The 18,975-nt window shown below is 39.5% G+C and overlaps 1 protein-coding gene across 7 annotated transcripts; it reads right to left on the reverse strand.

Annotated features, from left to right (window-relative positions):
• Nucleotides 1-975: 975 nt before the first annotated feature.
• On the reverse strand, nt 976-14,054 carry LOC131326206 (2,3-bisphosphoglycerate-independent phosphoglycerate mutase). Of its 7 annotated transcripts, none has more exons than XM_058358877.1 (10): nt 13,893-14,049; nt 13,545-13,745; nt 11,450-11,577; nt 6,513-6,663; nt 6,214-6,417; nt 4,811-5,235; nt 3,965-4,157; nt 3,784-3,879; nt 2,437-2,592; nt 976-1,316 (listed from the first exon to the last, which is right to left on the reverse strand). In XM_058358877.1, exons 2-10 carry the CDS (start codon nt 13,710-13,712, stop codon nt 1,152-1,154), a joined length of 1,686 nt encoding a protein of 561 aa, XP_058214860.1. In that variant the 5' UTR covers nt 13,713-13,745; nt 13,893-14,049; the 3' UTR covers nt 976-1,151. The 7 variants fall into 7 exon arrangements, with proteins under 7 accessions (XP_058214860.1, XP_058214859.1, XP_058214861.1 ...); XM_058358876.1 differs by having other exon boundaries at nt 13,545-13,753; XM_058358878.1 differs by having other exon boundaries at nt 13,545-13,771.
• Between the last annotated feature and the right edge of the window lie 4,921 nt (nt 14,055-18,975).

The following is an 18,975-nucleotide window of genomic DNA, read 5'->3' on the forward strand; positions in this document are numbered from 1 at the left end:
CATGCAGTTTTTCTGTTGTCGCTGGGGTCATTGTTCCATCTTTGCCAAAAGACCAATATGATTAAATGTTATTTAGGAAGCATAGTGAACCGTTCTATTTTTGATAAATATGCGGATGGTTTAGTATGGTACATGTAGAATAAGTAAGGTTAAAATAATAATTTTTAGAACTACAAAGTAGTGATATCAATTGATAAAACCTTAAAACGACTTAGTTGCAAATAAGCAATTTATTGGTCCATATAGCATTTTATCCTGTACTGCTCACTACACCACACCCCTATAGTGCTTTCTGCACAGGATCCCTGGATCCCATTCAGTTTTGGTGGCAATTTGGACCATTCTAGATGTGTAACATAAATTCAAACACGGGAACACCAAAAATGATGCGTTTGCTCCAGAAATAATAACAGATGAAAACAAAGAAGTGGGTTATTGTGATCTTGTCCATGGTATTGCTTATCGTAAAGAGACTTGATTTACAACTTATAGGCCAATCGCTCAAAATTTCAACAGATCCCATCACTTGGAGATGGAGTAAAGAAATCACATGCATTAATACAACTCAACCAACTCTTGTTTCCGGCCCAAGCTTTCGTTTCAACTAGTGAAGTAAACACATGCATTAATTAACTGCTGGGTGCAGGTTTCCAGACAGTTATAAGGCTTTTCCTAAAGCAATCTAAAATGGTTTTTCAGATCAGCCTCCTGGTTATAGCTCCGCTTTTTCCCTCGCAAATACGAGCAGAATTTGGAACTAAAATCCAGATCAGCTAGCTCCAAGAAGCCAGCTTACTAGGCTTGGAGTCTTGGACCAACTATACCTGACCTGTAGTACTAGACGAACATTTGTCCACAACGCTGATACCTGGCGAGAAAGTGTAACAGAAAAACAGAAGAAAAGTGGGAAAATTATCATCATGCTCTACTGCAGCACGGCAGGTGCCCAAATTGAAATTTCTGAACTCTACCAAGTACACTCATAACATCCATCTTATTTAAGCCATTTAACAAGTAGCCATAGTTCTAGTACAAAGAGAATTCTTTAGTAAATTCAAAAATTCTGTACCAACTATGCTTGAACTGTAGTACGACATGAACATTCTTCCATGGCATTGATACCAAGTCAAAAAACAAAAAAATAATCTGATCTAGTTATCTGCAACCTCAATGAGAGTTGGTTCATAGTCACTAGGAGCCTCGAATCCATGGAGATTCATTACTGTTGCAGCCACATTTGCAAGCCCACCATCTGGAACATCCTTGCAGAATCTCACCCCAGGCAGCAACCCAGGACCTCCTATTGCTACAGGCACCTACATAAAGATTACCATCATCAGCAACTCTGGAGCTTAACAAAACTCAACATCTAATAGCAGGGATAGTACTCGGTAAACAAAACTAGTACATGGCCCCATTATATCGAGCTTCATAACTAAGAACATGCAAAGCAGAAAAACCTAGAACTCCTGTTGATCTGCTACTGAAATAGAAGCTGGTATAATGCTAGTTGTTGAAGAAAACCCAACACAACTCAAAAGATCTGATCTAATGCTTGTTTTATTGTAACACTGTTACTCACTGTATGAACTGGAAGCATTTAGAACTGCAGTGACAAGTGACAACCATCATCCAGGAAACCAATCACTACCAAGTTAAGCTAACCAAAACAACTAAAGCTTCAGAATGATAGGCTCAATAGTAACCAAGAAGTAGTTTAAGATTTGCCAATTGAAGACTGATGGGAAAGTAGAAAATGGCAATTACAGTAACTGATTTAGAATCACGAATAGAAACTGTAAAAGGATCAAGGAAAGCAAACCAAGGCCCGTGTTTCACATGGTGCCTTTAAGACAAATTCGCTGCCTCCCCGAATTTACCCGGATTTACTAGAGGTTGTCGGCGTTTGTCTCCCAGGAGTACTCGGTCAAACCCAGTCTCAGAAGTACCGTCTAGACTGGTCTTCGAACTGAACTATGTTTGCTCACTGAGGACTTGACTGCCTTTTTATAGGCCAATGGGAAAGACAAAGTCTAGCTTGAGGGACCAAATACAGCTGAAGGAATGGTTGGGCAATTGAATTGGAGTTGCTGGTAAGGAACATCCTTCAAGGAACGAGATAAAAACTAGTTCTCACCCAATCATATTGCTTCTATATAATTGAAGCTATTATTGTGCATGGCAGTATCAATTCAATCTAAGTATGGTAGCCCATTTTCAAAAACAAGCTTTAGGCCCACCAAGCCTAAGCCCAACCAAAGCCCAAGTTTGTTATTTAGAGATTTTTTACCCAAAGCCCAAATCAATTCCATACTATCCACCACAAAGACCACAGGCCGCGGGCCCACGAATCCTGACTCCCGGCCTCGTCTAGTGTTTGAGGCCCATGTCTTTCAATATTCAGTGGTTTGAGAATGAAGAGTACCTAATTCTTACCGGGTGGAGAGTATGAGACGCAAGTATTTGAATATTCCCGTTCTTGTCAAGAAGAGGTTCCCCCCTTTTGTTCCTCTTCACCATGTCCTCAGCATTGCCATGATCAGCAGTGACAATGTATATTCCACCCACCTGCTCTATTGCATCAAGGATCACCTGCAATTGGATTTGGATAGGATCAATCAAATCAATTGAATTGGCCACAGTCCAACATACTAACACAGAAAGTAATGGAAGGCACCACTCAAGATGGAACAGAACTCAGTCTGCAGGTAATTTACATGAAGCCTTCACAAAGCTCAATGCGTCAACCAGAGGGAATGCAAAGATAGAGTTGATTGTCCAATGGTACTCCCAACTCTTGTTGGAAAATGGAATTTAACAAAGATAATTTGGTGAGACCCACACCACGCGAGGTGGGCCTAAGTGGTTTTAGATACTCCTTGTTAAGGAATTTAAACTGGTGAAAGAACGAACAAATTCCATTGAGAGATGAATGAGAAATTGTCTCAAAGTGGGTAACTTGAGAAGGTAAAAAGTCACCAAGTCCCACATTGGTTTGAGAGGGAACCTCTGATGGGAATATAAGTGCAAAAAAAGCCTAAAGGGTTGGACCCTTTGGGGGTACCCAAATTTTCTGGCAGGAAACCAGAGCAGCCTATTACAATTAGCTAAGAGCAAAGGAGGGAGTGCGTATGCTATGTGGGCTTTTAGGCTTTGACCCATAAACCACACGTGCGCGCTAGCGCCTGGACCATGATTGGGCCAGGGCTGTGGGCATGAAGTCCGTGGTTCATTGTAGGCTCCTCCCCCTAATCACAGTTTTTTCGACGGCTGCGGCTGAGTGGAACCGAGTCAACCCTGGGAGACAAACACCGACACAACCTCTAGCACCGGTGAGGTGGTGAATTTGTCTTTAAGGGCACCGTGTGGTTTGCGATTATTATTCTTACAGTACAGAACATAATTTTAAAGAAAAAAGGTTTTAGGGAATCCATCACATTCTACATGGTACTGCACCGTGGATTTTCAATCTATCTACTTAAAAAGCACATTGAATGACTCTCACTCCTCTGCTTGACCATTCTCTTAAACCAGCATAACCACATTCTTCAAGACATTTCTCAGGTAACTGAACAAAAAGATTTATCCTAGGTTGGTTTCTATGTTTCAGAATTACGTGATCGAACAATTTGACATCATTGCAGCCAGAAAGAGTCCATTGCCTAAAAGCACAGAACTTCTATGCTGATTCAAATCATTCAGGCTATGTGATGTGGAACAGGGGATTCAAGGTACTATCATGATGGAGAACTTATGATTGCAATGCCAGCAAATCCACTGTACCTTCACAGCATCATCAGCAGCCTTGCAAGCTACGATTGTTGCCTCAATGTCACCTGTATGGCCCACCATGTCACCATTTGGCATGTTAACACGTACCTATAATAAAAGCAAGTGAACGAACGTGCAGATAACAGTCAGAAATGTTTTTACCGAAATAAGACAAACTGAAGCCTTGAGTTACCTGGTGGAATTTGCGGCCAAGTATAGCATCCCTGGCTTTCTCAGCAATCTCCAATGCCTTCATCTTTGGTTGGACATTAAATGTGATTCCAGAGTCACTAGGAATTTCCACATATTCTTCCATTTCTTGGTTAAAATACCCAGACCGATTTCCGTTCCAGAAGAAAGTTACATGACCAAATTTTACTGTCTCACTGTTACAGAACGAAACAGATCAGACTAGGAATTAGGAAAAGAGGAGGGGAAAGACTGATTTAATTGAATGAACTCAACATGGAGCATCTGCAAAAATGCAAGAACCTAAGAACAACTATCACAAATGGTCTAAGTTATTTGAAGACGACTCAGAATCAGACATTCTCAACAGTTAATCACGGAGCAGTGATCTCCAACTCATTTACATATCCCATTTAACCCACCCTAAGTAACGACAACGGGTATCCCTCTCCCTGTACAGGATACAAATCGCAGAAGCTTCTCACATGCTACACTTTTGAACAATGTTGAACTCTTATCAAGTTCATCAAAGATAATGGAACCTATATAACATATGACTAGCAAATTCAGCATTCACAAAACAATCAGGGCTATGTAGGCATCCTCTTGAAAAGCCTAACAATGTTAGATGGAGTTGAGGATTTACCATCTAGTCTAGCATATAGAAGGTTTCACACTATTGATAATCAGGTCGAGATACTATTCTGTCACTTGTATAAAATTATGAATAAAGATCCATGAATGAAAATTATGATTCATACCCATGATTTCGTCTGCGAAGTAAAAATGGCATAAACTGTGCTACGGTAAAATCAGGCAATTTATCAATAAAAAATCAATGCCAGCTCACCTACAAGCAAAAATTCGGACACCATTGTGAACTAAGTATTCTCCAGAAGTTCGTTCTATCTCCGGAGGAGAAACAAGGTAGTGGCTAGGAAGCTTCAATTCGCCATCATACTGAAGCATTCCAGCATAATGGATTTTAGGGAACCGAACTCGATCAAATTTGTCGAAGTCTTCATATTCAAGTGCTTTAGCAAGCATAACCATGCGATCTGCGCGAAAGTTGAATGTCACGACAGCATCACCATCCACAATTGGGCCCACAGGCTTCCCATTCTCATGCACAATTACGAAAGGAGGTAAGTACTGGTCGTTAGCATTGGTTTCCTCCCTCAGTTTCTTAACAGCCTCAACAGCACTCCTAAACTTGTACGGGGCTTCACCAAGAACATGGGCCTCCCATCCACGTTTCACAACATTCCAATCATTCTGTCAAGTAACTCACATTCTTAATAACTGATTTAATAAAACAGTCACCTTGCAGAAAATAACAAGCAGAAGTGATTACAGGTGGGGCGAACATTAAACATTATTGTAATAAACCAAATTCAGCTACATGGGCACCATTGAAGGAATATAGTCTATATAACGTAATCTTTTCAAAGAAAGGTTTTGAAGGTAGCACCTCCTTGGTGGTGCTAGCCATAAAAATTAGCAGATTACAGTCCATTGATCTATACACTGCTCTTCTAAAATACATAACAACGCTGTGTTCCCATATAAACAAAAGGTAGCAGCACAGAAAATTAGATATCGAAGTTGTGCCGCAGTGACCAAATTGGATGTGCAATGAGATACGCTCAACGGCTATCTTGCTCCAGATATTGGAATCATATACAACTCAAGTTACTTTAAACTTGCTTTCCAAATTTGTCTGCATTTTATCTTGCGAATCGGGACAAAAACGGATCCAAAAGAAAGAAGAAGGTGACAAAAACCACATTAGTATTGACAACAATAACAATCAACAGAAGCTCCCTCAATAGATTAGGTTCTTATGCCCAAAGCATGAAACCACAACTAACCCGGCGAAGTCAACAATTTAATTGAATGACCCAGAAGATGGACCAGAAGATTTCAATGCACTAAAGTATGAAAGAACAAAAACAGCATATGCTAATAACCCTAACATGTAAAAGAGCGGAAATTGCCCCTAAATTGATCAAAGAAGATATTTGACAGTTATGATCAAGCCATTCATTGACCACTCATGTGCTGCAGGCATAACATGTTGCCAAACTTACATTCAGATAATGCATGTGAAGTACAACCTAAAAAGCTACACAATTACAGAATTTCGTTTCAGCCCTACGTATTTTTTAAAAGATAGTTCAGAGGATCTATCAAATGTGTCAATCAAGACCCTTGTCTGTAAATATCAAACACAAAGGACCACAGGGAATTTACCTCATAGCGATCCATGGTTACGTACATGCGACCTCCACCAGATGCAATCTGGGCATCGACTCCTTTCTCACGTAATTTTACAAGATCATTCTCAAGGGTTTGTACAAAGCCCAAACTTGTACCATCCAAGACATCCCGGCCATCAGTAAGTATATGAACTCGGATTCTCTTAGCGCCATGCTCACAAGCACCTTTAAGCAACAACTGCAATCCAAAGAAATAAGAACAATAGCCAGTGCTCATAAGAGTATCGACTCAGGAAAAGATCACAAATGACTGTCTAGGATAAGCAAACACACCTGCAACTGATCAAGTCGGGAGTGGACACCCCCATCGCTTAATAATCCAATGAGGTGAAAGGTACCAGCTTCAAAACATTCGTTTATGTACTTGAAACCTTCCCCTTCATAAATTTTTCCAGAAGCAAGAGCATTATCAACGAGCTTTGCCCTGATATCCAACATAGTACTATTACTTAGAAATTATTTTAAATTGTTCAAGCCGCATATTGGCAAGAGAGGAAAAAAATGAAGATATGGAACAATCAGCCACATACAGAAGGCTTATCAAAAATAAACAAAAAAATCCTACGTCTTGGGAAATAGATAACAATCTACGAGAGAGAGAGGACTTGATTTCCAGAACATGATTTTGGATAAATAATAATAATAGTCACCGAATCACCTTACATCTCAATTCGTATATGGGGAAAATTCAAGATGCAGCTTAGAGAACATGATAAGAGAAAAAAAAGTACTGAAACAACTCTAGTAACAGACATCCATGTTCTCTGACAGCTCTACATCAGGCAAGACAGTTTAAAGGTTTCCTAGAGTTAGCTAAAACTCAAGCTCATCTGTTTCTTCCTCACTCTTTTTGTTGGGATTTGTCCCACATTGGTTAATTATCTCCTCCAATACTAGTATATGAGTCTGGGCGGCCTCTCCACTCTTAGCCAATTGGTTTGGAGTTGGATGCTTTAACATGGTATCAAAGCTAGAGTTTCGGAGGCTTTTCCCCTTTGTCTGTGCCATAGTTGCACTTTCTTTCATTGTGATCCGTGTGTTCCGGATCCTTTGTTTACCTCTCTACGTGCGAGTCAAGAGTTGCACGTGCGGGGGAGTGTTGGGATTTGTCCCACATTGGTTAATTATCCACTCTTAGCCAATTGGTTTGGAGTTGGATGTTTTAACACTTTTTATCTTCTTCCGCCTCGTCCATGGACCTCCTGAAATCTGTCTCTGCATCTTGGGTTTGTGCAACCTCCAATGCCTCTGCTTTTTCAGAATTTTGATCTGCTTTATCCCCATCCCGCGTTTCTGTTTTCTGTTGGTCGAGGTATCTGTGTCCGATACGGGGACACGGCTAGATACGTGTCCGACACGCCACCGTGTCCAATTATTTAAGTTAATTATTTTAGAGGGACACGGCGGGGACACTTTTGGAACACAGTGGGAACACATACGGGGACACAACGGGGTTGGAGGTGTATTTTTTTTTAAATTTTTTTTTGAGGGTAGCTATGTTATCACTGAAATGTTTGGGTTTTAAGTGTAAGTTCACCTATAAAAACAAGCCTAAAGAGATGAAACCCTAACATCACATACCTCCCATCCATTTCGTTTTGTTTACATTTTGCAACTTAAACTCCAGAATATATATGCACACACGTGGCGTGTCCCCCGCTATGTCCATATTCTCATTTTTTTAGAACTCCCGTGTCCTATGTTCGTGTCCGTATCCTTATCTGTATCCGTGTTTGTGCTACATAATAATGAGACTAAGGTTGAGCAATCATAATGATCAAACAAAAAAAAAAAAGGTTGAGTAATCACAGAAACGAACTACTATTTTTATGTATATAGGCCTATACATAATGTAATTTGTTGTCGTATTCATATATATCCTGATGTGTTTTCTTCTATTTTTTAAAAAGGATGTGATTTTAGCACTCCATTTTTTGTTTTCCAATCTCACATAATCAAGACACCAAATTGAGTGCATGTGGCTAAAACCCAAAATCAATTTCCTTTTGAAAATTGTCTGGTTAGCTTTTTGATCGTGTTGTGTGGTATTTGTGTCCCCTCTCATGCTTCTTTTCAAATGTGAACTACAACTGCCCTCTGGATGATACCACAAATGTGTCAACATCACTATATTATATTCTTAATGTTGTACACATTGATGCACGGGTTGACATATACATTAATGTTTGAGAAGTTGATGGTTGAAATGATTATTAATACAACAAATTTACAAGCTATCAATTGAGTGATTGAAAAATTCCTTTCCTTAATCTTAATTCGTGTACAAAGTCCGGAACTTGTTGAGTGTGAAGTCGAATTCGGCGTTTTCTTTGCGTATTCTGGAGTTTCAACATCTCTTTGTCCTGACCAAGCCAAGCGTGATTCGAACTAGGCAAGAGGGAGCAAAAAACCATGTTGCAGCAGTGCTGGTCCGATGCTTGCCCGGACGAACGTATTGGTAGTCCAGACTAGGGTATCGCTGGTCCGGACGAGCGAAGCCGCGTGTGCGCATTTTTTTTGGCATTTTTAGGGTTTTTTTAGGGCTTCTCTTGTATTCCTTATAAAAGGCAAAGGATAGGCAGCCCCCAATGTAATCTTTTTGATCTTTTCATCATAGTGAAACCCCCGAACACTCTGTGGGGTATGAATAAGTAAATTGCTTAAGTCTGAACCATATATATCGCGTGTCTTGTCTTTTGATTGCTTGTTTATTTTTGATCGTATGTGTTCTCTTGCCCTAACAGAACTACTAATGAAATTCAACTTGCATACCTTCTAGATTAAATGGTACACTTAAACCTAGCTCAGGTTGTTGAACCTATAGGTTTTTACCCATGTCCCCACTCCCACGAAACACTCTCTCTTAAAGTCCACCCGGCCCCCAAGGAAAACTCTCTCCCTTTCTCAATCTCTTTCCGTTTCAGAAAACAAAGGAAAAATTAGCCATAAAGATGGTAGAATAGTTTTCATTTAGGGGAAGGACGCCAGCAAAATAATTTTTAGTAGAGGTCCTTCAACTTTTTTAGTTTTTTAGCCATAAGTAGGGGTGTAAACGAGCCGAACCGAACCGAATATTGACATGTTCGAGCTCGGCTCGATCAGAATTCGTCTGGCTCAAGCTCAGCTCGTTAGTATTCGGTCTAGAATAAACGAGCCAGCTCGGCTCGAATTTGTTAACTTTTCAGCCTTAATATTGAAAAATTGGCTAAACAAGCCGAGTCGAACCGAATATTGGAATGTTCGAGCCGAGCCAAGCCGAACCTATATATTTCGAGCCGAGACGAACCTTTTCGTGAACCTATATATTGGCATGTTCGAGCCGAGCCGAACCTATATATTTCGAGCCGAGATGAACCTGTTTGTGAACTTGTTCGAGCCGAACCCTGCTAGGTTTGAGCTCGGCTCGTTTATCAAACGAGCCGCAAAATTGAGCTCGAGCTCGCTCATTTATCCTTCGAACCGAGCCGAACTCATGAGCTGCTCAGCTCATTTATAGCCCTAGCCAAAGTACCAAAATATTTTTGGCACTTTCATAGGGTTTTAGGGTGTACTTTCCTATTATAGGGTTTTAGTGATTTATGTATTTTCACAGGGTACTCTAGGGTTTTAGGTACTTTCATAGGGTATTTTTGGGTTTTAGGCACTTTTATAGGGTACTCTAGAGTTTTAGGCACTTTCATAGGCACATTTGTCTTTATGTTTTATTGCAAAATGTGCTTGTCCTTGAGCTCAAAAAATGTAAATATGAGGGATTTTTGGCTAAGTCTCCCGGAATCAAAAGGCAAAATTCTACAAAATTAGGGATGAGATTTAAAGGCTTGGGAAAATTTACTACCTTTGTATATAGTATTGATAGATGTATACCATCGTTATCATCAAAAAAGAAGAAGAAGATGCACACCGTTCTTCTCAAACATTTTCGGCTCTTGTTACATCATAATCCCAAAACCCCAATATAAACAAAAGCAAAAACCTGCTGTACTTTTTAGAAGAGAACCAGAAGCATTTGTGCTGTCTTGATAAGTGAGAGCAACTACCCCCATACAAAAGCAATGAACTGTAAAATAAACTCATAACGGAACACTCAAAGGAATTTTCTCGATGAGTAGATCCATCCTCAGAGAGATACACGTTTTGTTCAGATGAAATTGAAGTGATTTGTCGATCAAAAAAACAAAGAAAAAGAAATTGAAGTGATTTGGATAAGAAAAGCTATTTTCTGCTCTCTTGGTTTTATTGCTAAAGCCGGCAACGGTAAATACAAAATTGTGACAAGCCCACGGTTATAAATGGCCGCAACTGATAGGTAATAGAGATACCCCTTTTTAGCTTATGTTTTGTACATCCTCAATATTAAAGTGCACATAACTTTTTGTACTAATGTAACTTGCAAAATGTATGTTTGTCACTTGTCTAAGTTGATGGTATATATCACCGACATTAATATGTTTTCGTAAAATATATAAATTTTTACATTTATAGTTGCTATCTTCTGTTTTTATATTGTTATTGGCTTATTTTGCTAAATTAATTATACAACAGTTTGAAACACAATATATACTCCACTACACTACAACTGCTGGTCAGAAATTATTACATCCGATAAGTTGGGCACTTGGCAATTGGCTTACCGACTCCGTTAGTTTGGAGAGAAACTTTCAAGGTTGAACATTGGTCCAAAACCAAGTAGGTATACCAAATGACTTCTTTTAAATTACAAGGGTGAAGTGATCCAGACCCACAACAGAGGGAGGTAAATGGACTCTGCCATAATTATAAGGAGGTGCAGTTGGGCATCAGAGAGGTCTGGTTAGCATAGCTACGATTCTGGAATACTTGTGTCATTCCAAGGGCAAGGCAATAAAAGTACCAACTTTCCTTTAATCAGACTGACCACATAAAATGAATTCCCAAATACTGTTTGAACATCTCTCGCCCAAGGTAGAAATTTGACTGATCTCGCTCTGTTTCTCTTCTCTCCATGACATCTCCTCTCTGATTCTCAAGTACCATGCATAAGAACCAACATTGTGATCCCACAATGTACTAGTATGGCTATAAGCCCCATCTTGCAGTAAAAAAAAGTAACACACTAATTATGCAATCACGAGTTCACAAACTATAAAAGAACCAAAAGGCACGATTCCAACAATGATCCTTGAAATTTACCGAAAGGCCACGGAAGAATCAAATTGGGAGAAAGACATCACCCTTGAGCGTATATTCGTCCAGCGCCAAGAGCATTATGACCAACTTCACTATTGCCCATATCATCATCAGTGGGAAGCCCGACTGCAGTACCATGAGCCCTAACCAACCTCCATCTTTCTGGGACACCCTATTATGAAAGACAGAAAACAAATGTCAAGGGATCATTTCTCCGGATACCCAAAGAGAAAGTGAAACTTCCAAACATTAGGAACAATCTCTCTTTGTTTTTCATGAAGTAGTAAACTACCTCAAAACGTGGCCAGACTGGAACGCGCACTATCACAAACATAAGCCTAAGAGAGGCTAATAGGAAGAAAAACATCAATGGCTACTATAGCCATTGATGTATTTGCTACCAATAATAACTTCAAACAGTCAATATGCAGAACACCTTCAATAGAAGTTTTTCCTAGTCACTTGCAAAATGCTAGCAGTCACACTGGTAGTTGTTGATGGCATTGTGGTAACAATCCCATCAAGCCAGCGGAAGGACCCACAAAAATAAACATGCACACACAAGAAAGAGAATCATCAAGTTTACATGGCTCGGCCCTAATTGCCAAATCCACTGGAAAGAGAAATTCCACTATGATACAACATAAATATAACAGTGTGAGGTGGACCTTATAAACCAACATTCCTAACCAGGCCCCCCGCTGAAGGGTACGTAGTTGAGCCCTCGCTCACCCCCCCGGTGTCCTATTATTTTTCCTCTCACCCCTTGCATTTTAATTTTTTGCCTCACCACTCTCTCAAATCCCTCGCATATATAAACCCATATACCCCTTGGTATATTCATAGTGTCAAATGCCTTGTGGCTGAAGAAACCGGTGCCCCCTGGCTTCCTTTCCGATTAGTTCTTGATTGCATAACAGGACTCCCAAACTTGCCAAAACTCTTTTGGCCCTATTGTTTTCCAACCAAAATTCCTAAACCAATCAGCCTTCTAATTCGTCTTCCTAGTCAATGCTTATAGGACATGAATTATTGCTTAATTACCAAATCAATTACCACCAAGTCATTCATCACATGGGTGGACCCAACAACATTGGCTATTTACCTGAATATGGGATTTCCATAACTGAAATATCACACGAGGAGCAATGGTGGTTACATTAAAGGTGGTCCAAACCCAAACGGGAAGATACACATGAATTAGAACTTTATATCCAACCCAAAAGCTTAAACTATTAGGTGGAGAGGTTCAACATGATTCAAAGGGACCACCATTCCATAGAATCCATACCTAACCAATGTGAGACTCGTATTATCTAACATCCCCTTGTGTAACCTCTTTTTTTGGGTCTATCATCATGTTGCCTTTTCACTGAGTCTATCATCGTTGGGTATAGATTAATTTTTATACAATTTGAGATGGAATTAGCCCAGGTCTAATATCATGTAGAAACTACAAATTCAATCCAAAAGCTTAAGCTATTAGATGCAGAATTCCTACTACCCCATTTCTATATAAAGTGATCATCCATTCTATACCCAAGCAATATATATGGGATTGTACTTCTTGACATTCCCTCACGTGCTGTCGCGTCGGAGGTCTGTCATGTATAGCCTCTTTTTAGATTAGATTTCTCATACTCATAGTACTGTCTCCCATAGTATTGCCTTTTTGTTGGGTCTATAATAATGGCTGTGGATTGTAACTTTTCTAAAATGTAGAACGGTATAATTAATATAGGGAAAAAAATGGTATGGAAAATCAATTCTCGTAATCTCCCCTCCCATATATCTTCTTCTTCATCAATCTTAGGCTTCTACATGGACTCATAATTTTCAAATAAGCAAGTAATAACAAGAATACTAATAAATTACCCCTCCGTCACAATTTTGATAATTCTCGACGTGTAATTTTTGGATAAAAACTACTCCATAAAGTATTTATGTGCATAATTTTTAAAATTTTCTTGCACCAAATTAAAGAACTAATCGAGATCTTTATTTGGTGCGAAGAAACTCGAAAAATTATGTACAAAAAATAACTTATTTTTTGATCTGAGAATTGCATGTCTTTTTGTAAGGAATATAATTTTGGGACAGAGGGAGTAGTATATTTGCCGATGGGAACAGGGAAGAGACCTTTTTGAGGGAATCCATGGTGGGAGTGTCAGCAGCATGGATGCAGTTGTACTGATTGGGAGAGGCTTCCCCCCAGCCATCCAACACCACCACAGCCACCGTCTTATCCTTTGGAAGCTTCGGGTGATCCGCCAGCTTCCACTCTATCCCTCCTCCTGAGCTCCCCATTCTCTTTCTCTCTTCTCGTTCTTCTCTTTCTTTCTTTCTTTCTGATACCAATCGAATAACTAGATAGATGAAAATAAGACCCACAATATACTATAAATTAAGGAACGAAACAAAAGTTAACGCGCGGATATCAAACGATTATAATCGCCAAGCTCCGTGGCATTTGCACAAATGCAGTACCTCTAATAAATTGAAAGAAATGGCAAGTGTTAACCAAACGGCTGCAACTGGAAAAACGACTAAAAATTGTTGTCTTTTATCTGCTCTTTAGAAGAAGAAAGAAGAAATTACTAGAATGTAGTAGCAGATGTTGCTGGGATGATGAAAGCAACACGCAATTATATCCGTGACACTGACGGCAAGTATTGCAGACTTTAATGCCAACAAGCGTTTGGACCACGCGCCATGCATGTATAAGTGAGAGACAAAAAAACAAGGAAGAGTAGTTAACTGGGCGGATAAAAGAAAAAAAGTACTAGTAGTTAACTGGATCAGCTAACAGAGAGAGTGGCAGGAAATAAATAGTTATAAATAGCTTTTGGGCCTGCGTCAGTTGGGTTGGCTCTCATATCGGGAGTTTGAGTTTGTGTGTGTGTAAAGGATTCACTTTACCTCTCCCTAGTCAGCAATTACCTAGGTGAGTTGGTAGATGAAGTTACTCTTTTGCCCTCCCTCAAAAAAAGCTATTGGGATTATAATGACAAATTTATCCCCAAAACTCTTAACATGAAATTATTAACTTGTGCGCAATTTTTGAATTAAAAGTGTGAGCCAGCCTTTGTATCAAAATGTGTTCTCTTTATAGATAGAAATAGAGAGAATATATTTTGGGATTATTTCCGCTTTTATCTCTTGAACGGTTCCAAATACGTTTTGTAAAGGACAATCACTTTGTTTGGTTGAGGTATAAGAAAGTTATTTTTGAGAGTTGAGTGGTAATGAGTGGAGAGAGATAGAGAGAGAAATTTATTGAAAATTATACCGAGAGTAAAAGTTACTCTCAAAATGGTGAACCAAGCGGAGTGAATGTAACTCACACAACAATCCAAATACAACAACTTATATAACATCTTACATATATGTGGGACCCACATATAGTAGTGTGTGTGAAGCCTACATATATGTGAGATTATGTTTGGATTGTTGTGTGAGTATCATTTTTGTTTTGTAAAATATGAGAGAATAAATGTTTTATTGAATTTGATTATAACATGTACATAGGCTCTTGTATTTATACAAGAGTGGAATTCTAAAATTGGAAACAAAATCAAATCCTATACTATGGAAAGATAATCAAATCCTTGATCCTAATTAATTACAATAGATTCTATCAACTATAATTAATCATAATATTTTCATTATTCTAACATCCCCTCAAACTCAAGTAGGTCTACCAACTTGAGTTTGAAAAAAATCCAGATAAATCAAGAACAACCAAACCAAGCCAAGCCAAGTTAGGAGAGAGAAACGATCAAGAGAGCCAGGAGCCGGGAGAACAGCTAGGAAGAAAACCAGGAGAAACCAAGAAAAGTCGAAAAACGAAGAAGCCAATAATGGAGAATAGGGAAAATTTTCGTAGTCGTCCCTCTAGTTTTACGGTTGTCTCACTTTCGTCCCTCTAGTTTCAATTGTCTCAATTTCGTCCATGTAGTTTATTTTACGTTTAAAATTGGTAAAATCGTTAACACCGTTAATGAAACTAATGGAAAAATATGATTAAAAAATTAGCACTCCAATTTTCAATTCGGTTGAACCGGTGTGAAGATCTTATTTTTTTGATCATTTTATCATAGATGGTCGTAATGAATTTTTGGCTCTAAGGTCTTTCAATGAGCACCTTAAAAGAGCCCTGAAACTAAATAAGGAGTCTTCGGGTGCTCGTTGAAAGGTCTTAGAGCCAAAAATTCATTACGACCATCTAGGATGAAATGATCAAAAAAATAAAATCTTCGCACCAGTTCAATCGGATTGAAAATTGGAGCACTTAATTTTTTAATCATATTTTTCCGTTAGTTTCATTAAAGGTGTTAACGATTTTACCAATTTGGAACGTAAAACAAACTACATGAACGAAATTGAGACAATTGAAACTAGATGGATGAAATTGAGACAACCATAAAACTAGAGGGCCAACTACGAAAATTTGCCCTTCTTTTTAAATAAAAACATGGGAGGATTAGATCGAATGCTCCCTGCGTGAATAAAAATTCGGTTCGAAAAGCCATGAGTGTTGGTGGGTGTAGGCAACCAAAAAGCGTGAAGGAGATTTACAAAGTAACTAAGTGCCCGGTGGACGATAGAGAGGCTTAGGCCGCCCGTCAGGAGCGAATATTCACAGGGCCTAGATCTTATAGCTCTGATACCATGTTAGATTTCTGGAGGGTTCCAACCTAAAACCAATTGGATATAGGTGGAGTAGCCTATAGATTTTATTAACCAAACTTGGGTAGCTTAAATGAGCGATGTGTGACAAGTCTAACACTCCCCCTCACGTGCAGCACGTCTGCACGTGGAGGTGACAGACCAAGAGACCAGGAGCTGAGCGATTGACTTGGGCGACAGAGATGACAGAGACTTTCCCACGAGAGGTGAGGCTACCTAAGATTTAACTCTGATACTATGTTAGATTTCTTGATACCATGAAAAATATGAGAGAAGAAATGTTTTATTGAATTCGATTACTTATAACATGTACATAGACTCTTGTACAAGTGATTCTATCAAATCCCTGATCCTAATCAATTACAACTGATTCTATCAACTATAATCAATCACAATATTTTCATTATTCTAACATGTTTAATGTTCCTTTTTTTTTTTTTTTGGCCAATAACTCGAGTTAGCTTCTGAGTGGTAATTGTTAGATTGAAAATTCAATCATGTAATTGAATTGATTGGTGAGAGATTTTTTTTTTAATCTGCAAAAATAAATTTTATTAACTCATAACACAAAGTACAGAGATCATAAAGGCTTGACTATACCAGCCTAACCACCCAAGACCCTTTCTCCTAAACACACAGATGAAACTGATTTAGACTCAACAGGTTGAGCCCAAACTAGGAGGAAAACCCTAAAAAAGACCCAAACGGTTAGTAAGGAGCCAATCCAACCCAAACCAAAACCTAAAAAGAAACCCTAAACCAAATGGGCCCAGCCCACCCCAACACAAAACACCAAAGCCCCAAAAACACCTAAACCCTAACATAGTCCGACCAAGAAACTCGCCGCCACCCATCGATCCACCACCGGCAGAGCAAACAACACCCACCACCGAGGAATCGTCACCGGTCGCTGCACCTCCAAAACCAAAGGAGCACCAGCTGATCCAAACGTTGACCAAACGACCAACGAGATACCTCCAAGATAGACTCCGGCGAAAAGGATGAGCCCATAGTTGGTGGATTCACACCCTAAAAACTTCCTACGAACCATCTGGTTAGGAGACCAAAACGCCCCCTTCGCAACCATCTGAGGAGAACCACAGCCACCCAAAGCCGGCAATCCACACATCAGTTGCTAGCTGCACCTCAAAACAAAGAGCACTAGCCGATCAATAAAAGCCACTAACAATGAACGGACACCTCTTGACAAAGCAAAACCGCTACCCCTGACCAACCATCATCGCTGCCCACCACACCCCAAAGCCCTACTACCAGACCTGTAACAAACATTGGCCGTTAGGCTGAAAATCGAGAATCTTCCAACAAAGATGTCTGGCGTGAGAGTCAATAGGTAGATCGGCAAGCCATTAGGCGTAGAAAGGCCACAACCAACATTGCAACCCTAGCCAAGATCCAAAAGTGGAAGGGGAGGAAAAAATGGAAAAAGCAAATGAGGAGGGGAAATGAAGGAGGGAGAGGGAAGAAGTAAAGCGAAGGGAGAGAGGAAGAAGGAGGAGGCGCCGTTCCCCCCAGGCAGAAACTTAGATCATGGGTATTAGAGAGAGAGAGAGAGAGAGAGAGAGAGAGAGAGAGAGAGAGAGAGAGAGAGAGAGAGAGCGCCTGGTGTATCGGTGAAAGAAATTAGGAAAAGTTAAGGAGTGGATTGTTTTTTAAATTACGAGTTCTATTATCTATGTTGTAGAGGCAGCAAGCATAAAGGAAATTGATGACATGTCCAAACAACCCACTCCTTTCGATGCAAGTATTCATAGCGGCATCAATGGTAAATCCACCACCAAGCGTCGTGAGGTAAGAAATTAAGGTTTCAACCTCCTTGTCATAATTGTGGAGTGCTTGGCCACATAAGTAAGCAGTTGTTAGCTAATGCTGAGCTGGCAAGATTCTTTTAGAGATAGACTGTGTATAAAGTGGTGCACGATCTCCTTTTGTAATCAGTTGAGAAAAATAATTTTTCAAGATTCTTTCTTTCTACTCTTCTGTTCTTCTTCAGATTATGATTGCTGAAAGAAAACATTGGCATCTCATTGAAACCACTATAACTCTTCTTCTTTAAGCAAATATGCCTACTACTTTTTGGCTTGAAGCCTTAACTATTGTGGTTTAGCTTGTCAACAGATTACCTCACACCAGTTTGCAATATAAAATCCCTTATAGTGTCTTGTTTCAAACCTCTCTTGATTACTTGTTCTTAAAACCTTTTGGCTGTTGTTGTTTTCCTTGGTTGAAAGCTTGCTCTTTTAATAAGTTGTCTCCTAAATCTTCACCATGTATTTTTCTGGGCTATTGTCCTCACACAAAAGGGTACAGATGCTATGATCCTTGCATTAACAAAGTGTATGCGTCAAGACATGTCAAATTCATAGAGACTAAATTTCCTTTTCCTACTCTGATTAAGTCTTCTTCTCCTTCTCATCCTACGTCTACATCCTTTCATGTTCCCTTAACTTCATTTGAGGATATCATCATTCCTGTTTCTTGTTCTCCTTCTACCTCACCTGAGTCTGTTGTTTCTCCTGGTTCTTCATCTATGCCTATTGTGTCAGTCTTTATTCCTGTGAATTCTATGTCGTCATCATCTTATTCTCAGTCTTTTCCTACATCTGATCCAGCTTTTCCTTCTGTAGAAATCAATCCCACTCTTTCTTCCTATCCATTGTCTTCTCTACCTATTGCTCTTCCTCACTCCAGTCCTCTCATCTCTGAAGAACCTGCAGCTGTTTCTAGTTTTGCAGAAACTTTTGATTGTAGGTTTTTCAGTGGAGCTTGATGAAAAAGCTGAAGATGGGGAAGCCGGCGGTGTGGCTTTTTGTAAAATCGATGGCGAACCCGATTGTAGAGCAGCCAACAGTGAACCTGGAGA

The sequence above is a fragment of the Rhododendron vialii genome, chromosome 5a (genome assembly GCF_030253575.1).
Source record: "Rhododendron vialii isolate Sample 1 chromosome 5a, ASM3025357v1".
In the NCBI taxonomy this organism is placed as follows: domain Eukaryota; kingdom Viridiplantae; phylum Streptophyta; class Magnoliopsida; order Ericales; family Ericaceae; genus Rhododendron; species Rhododendron vialii.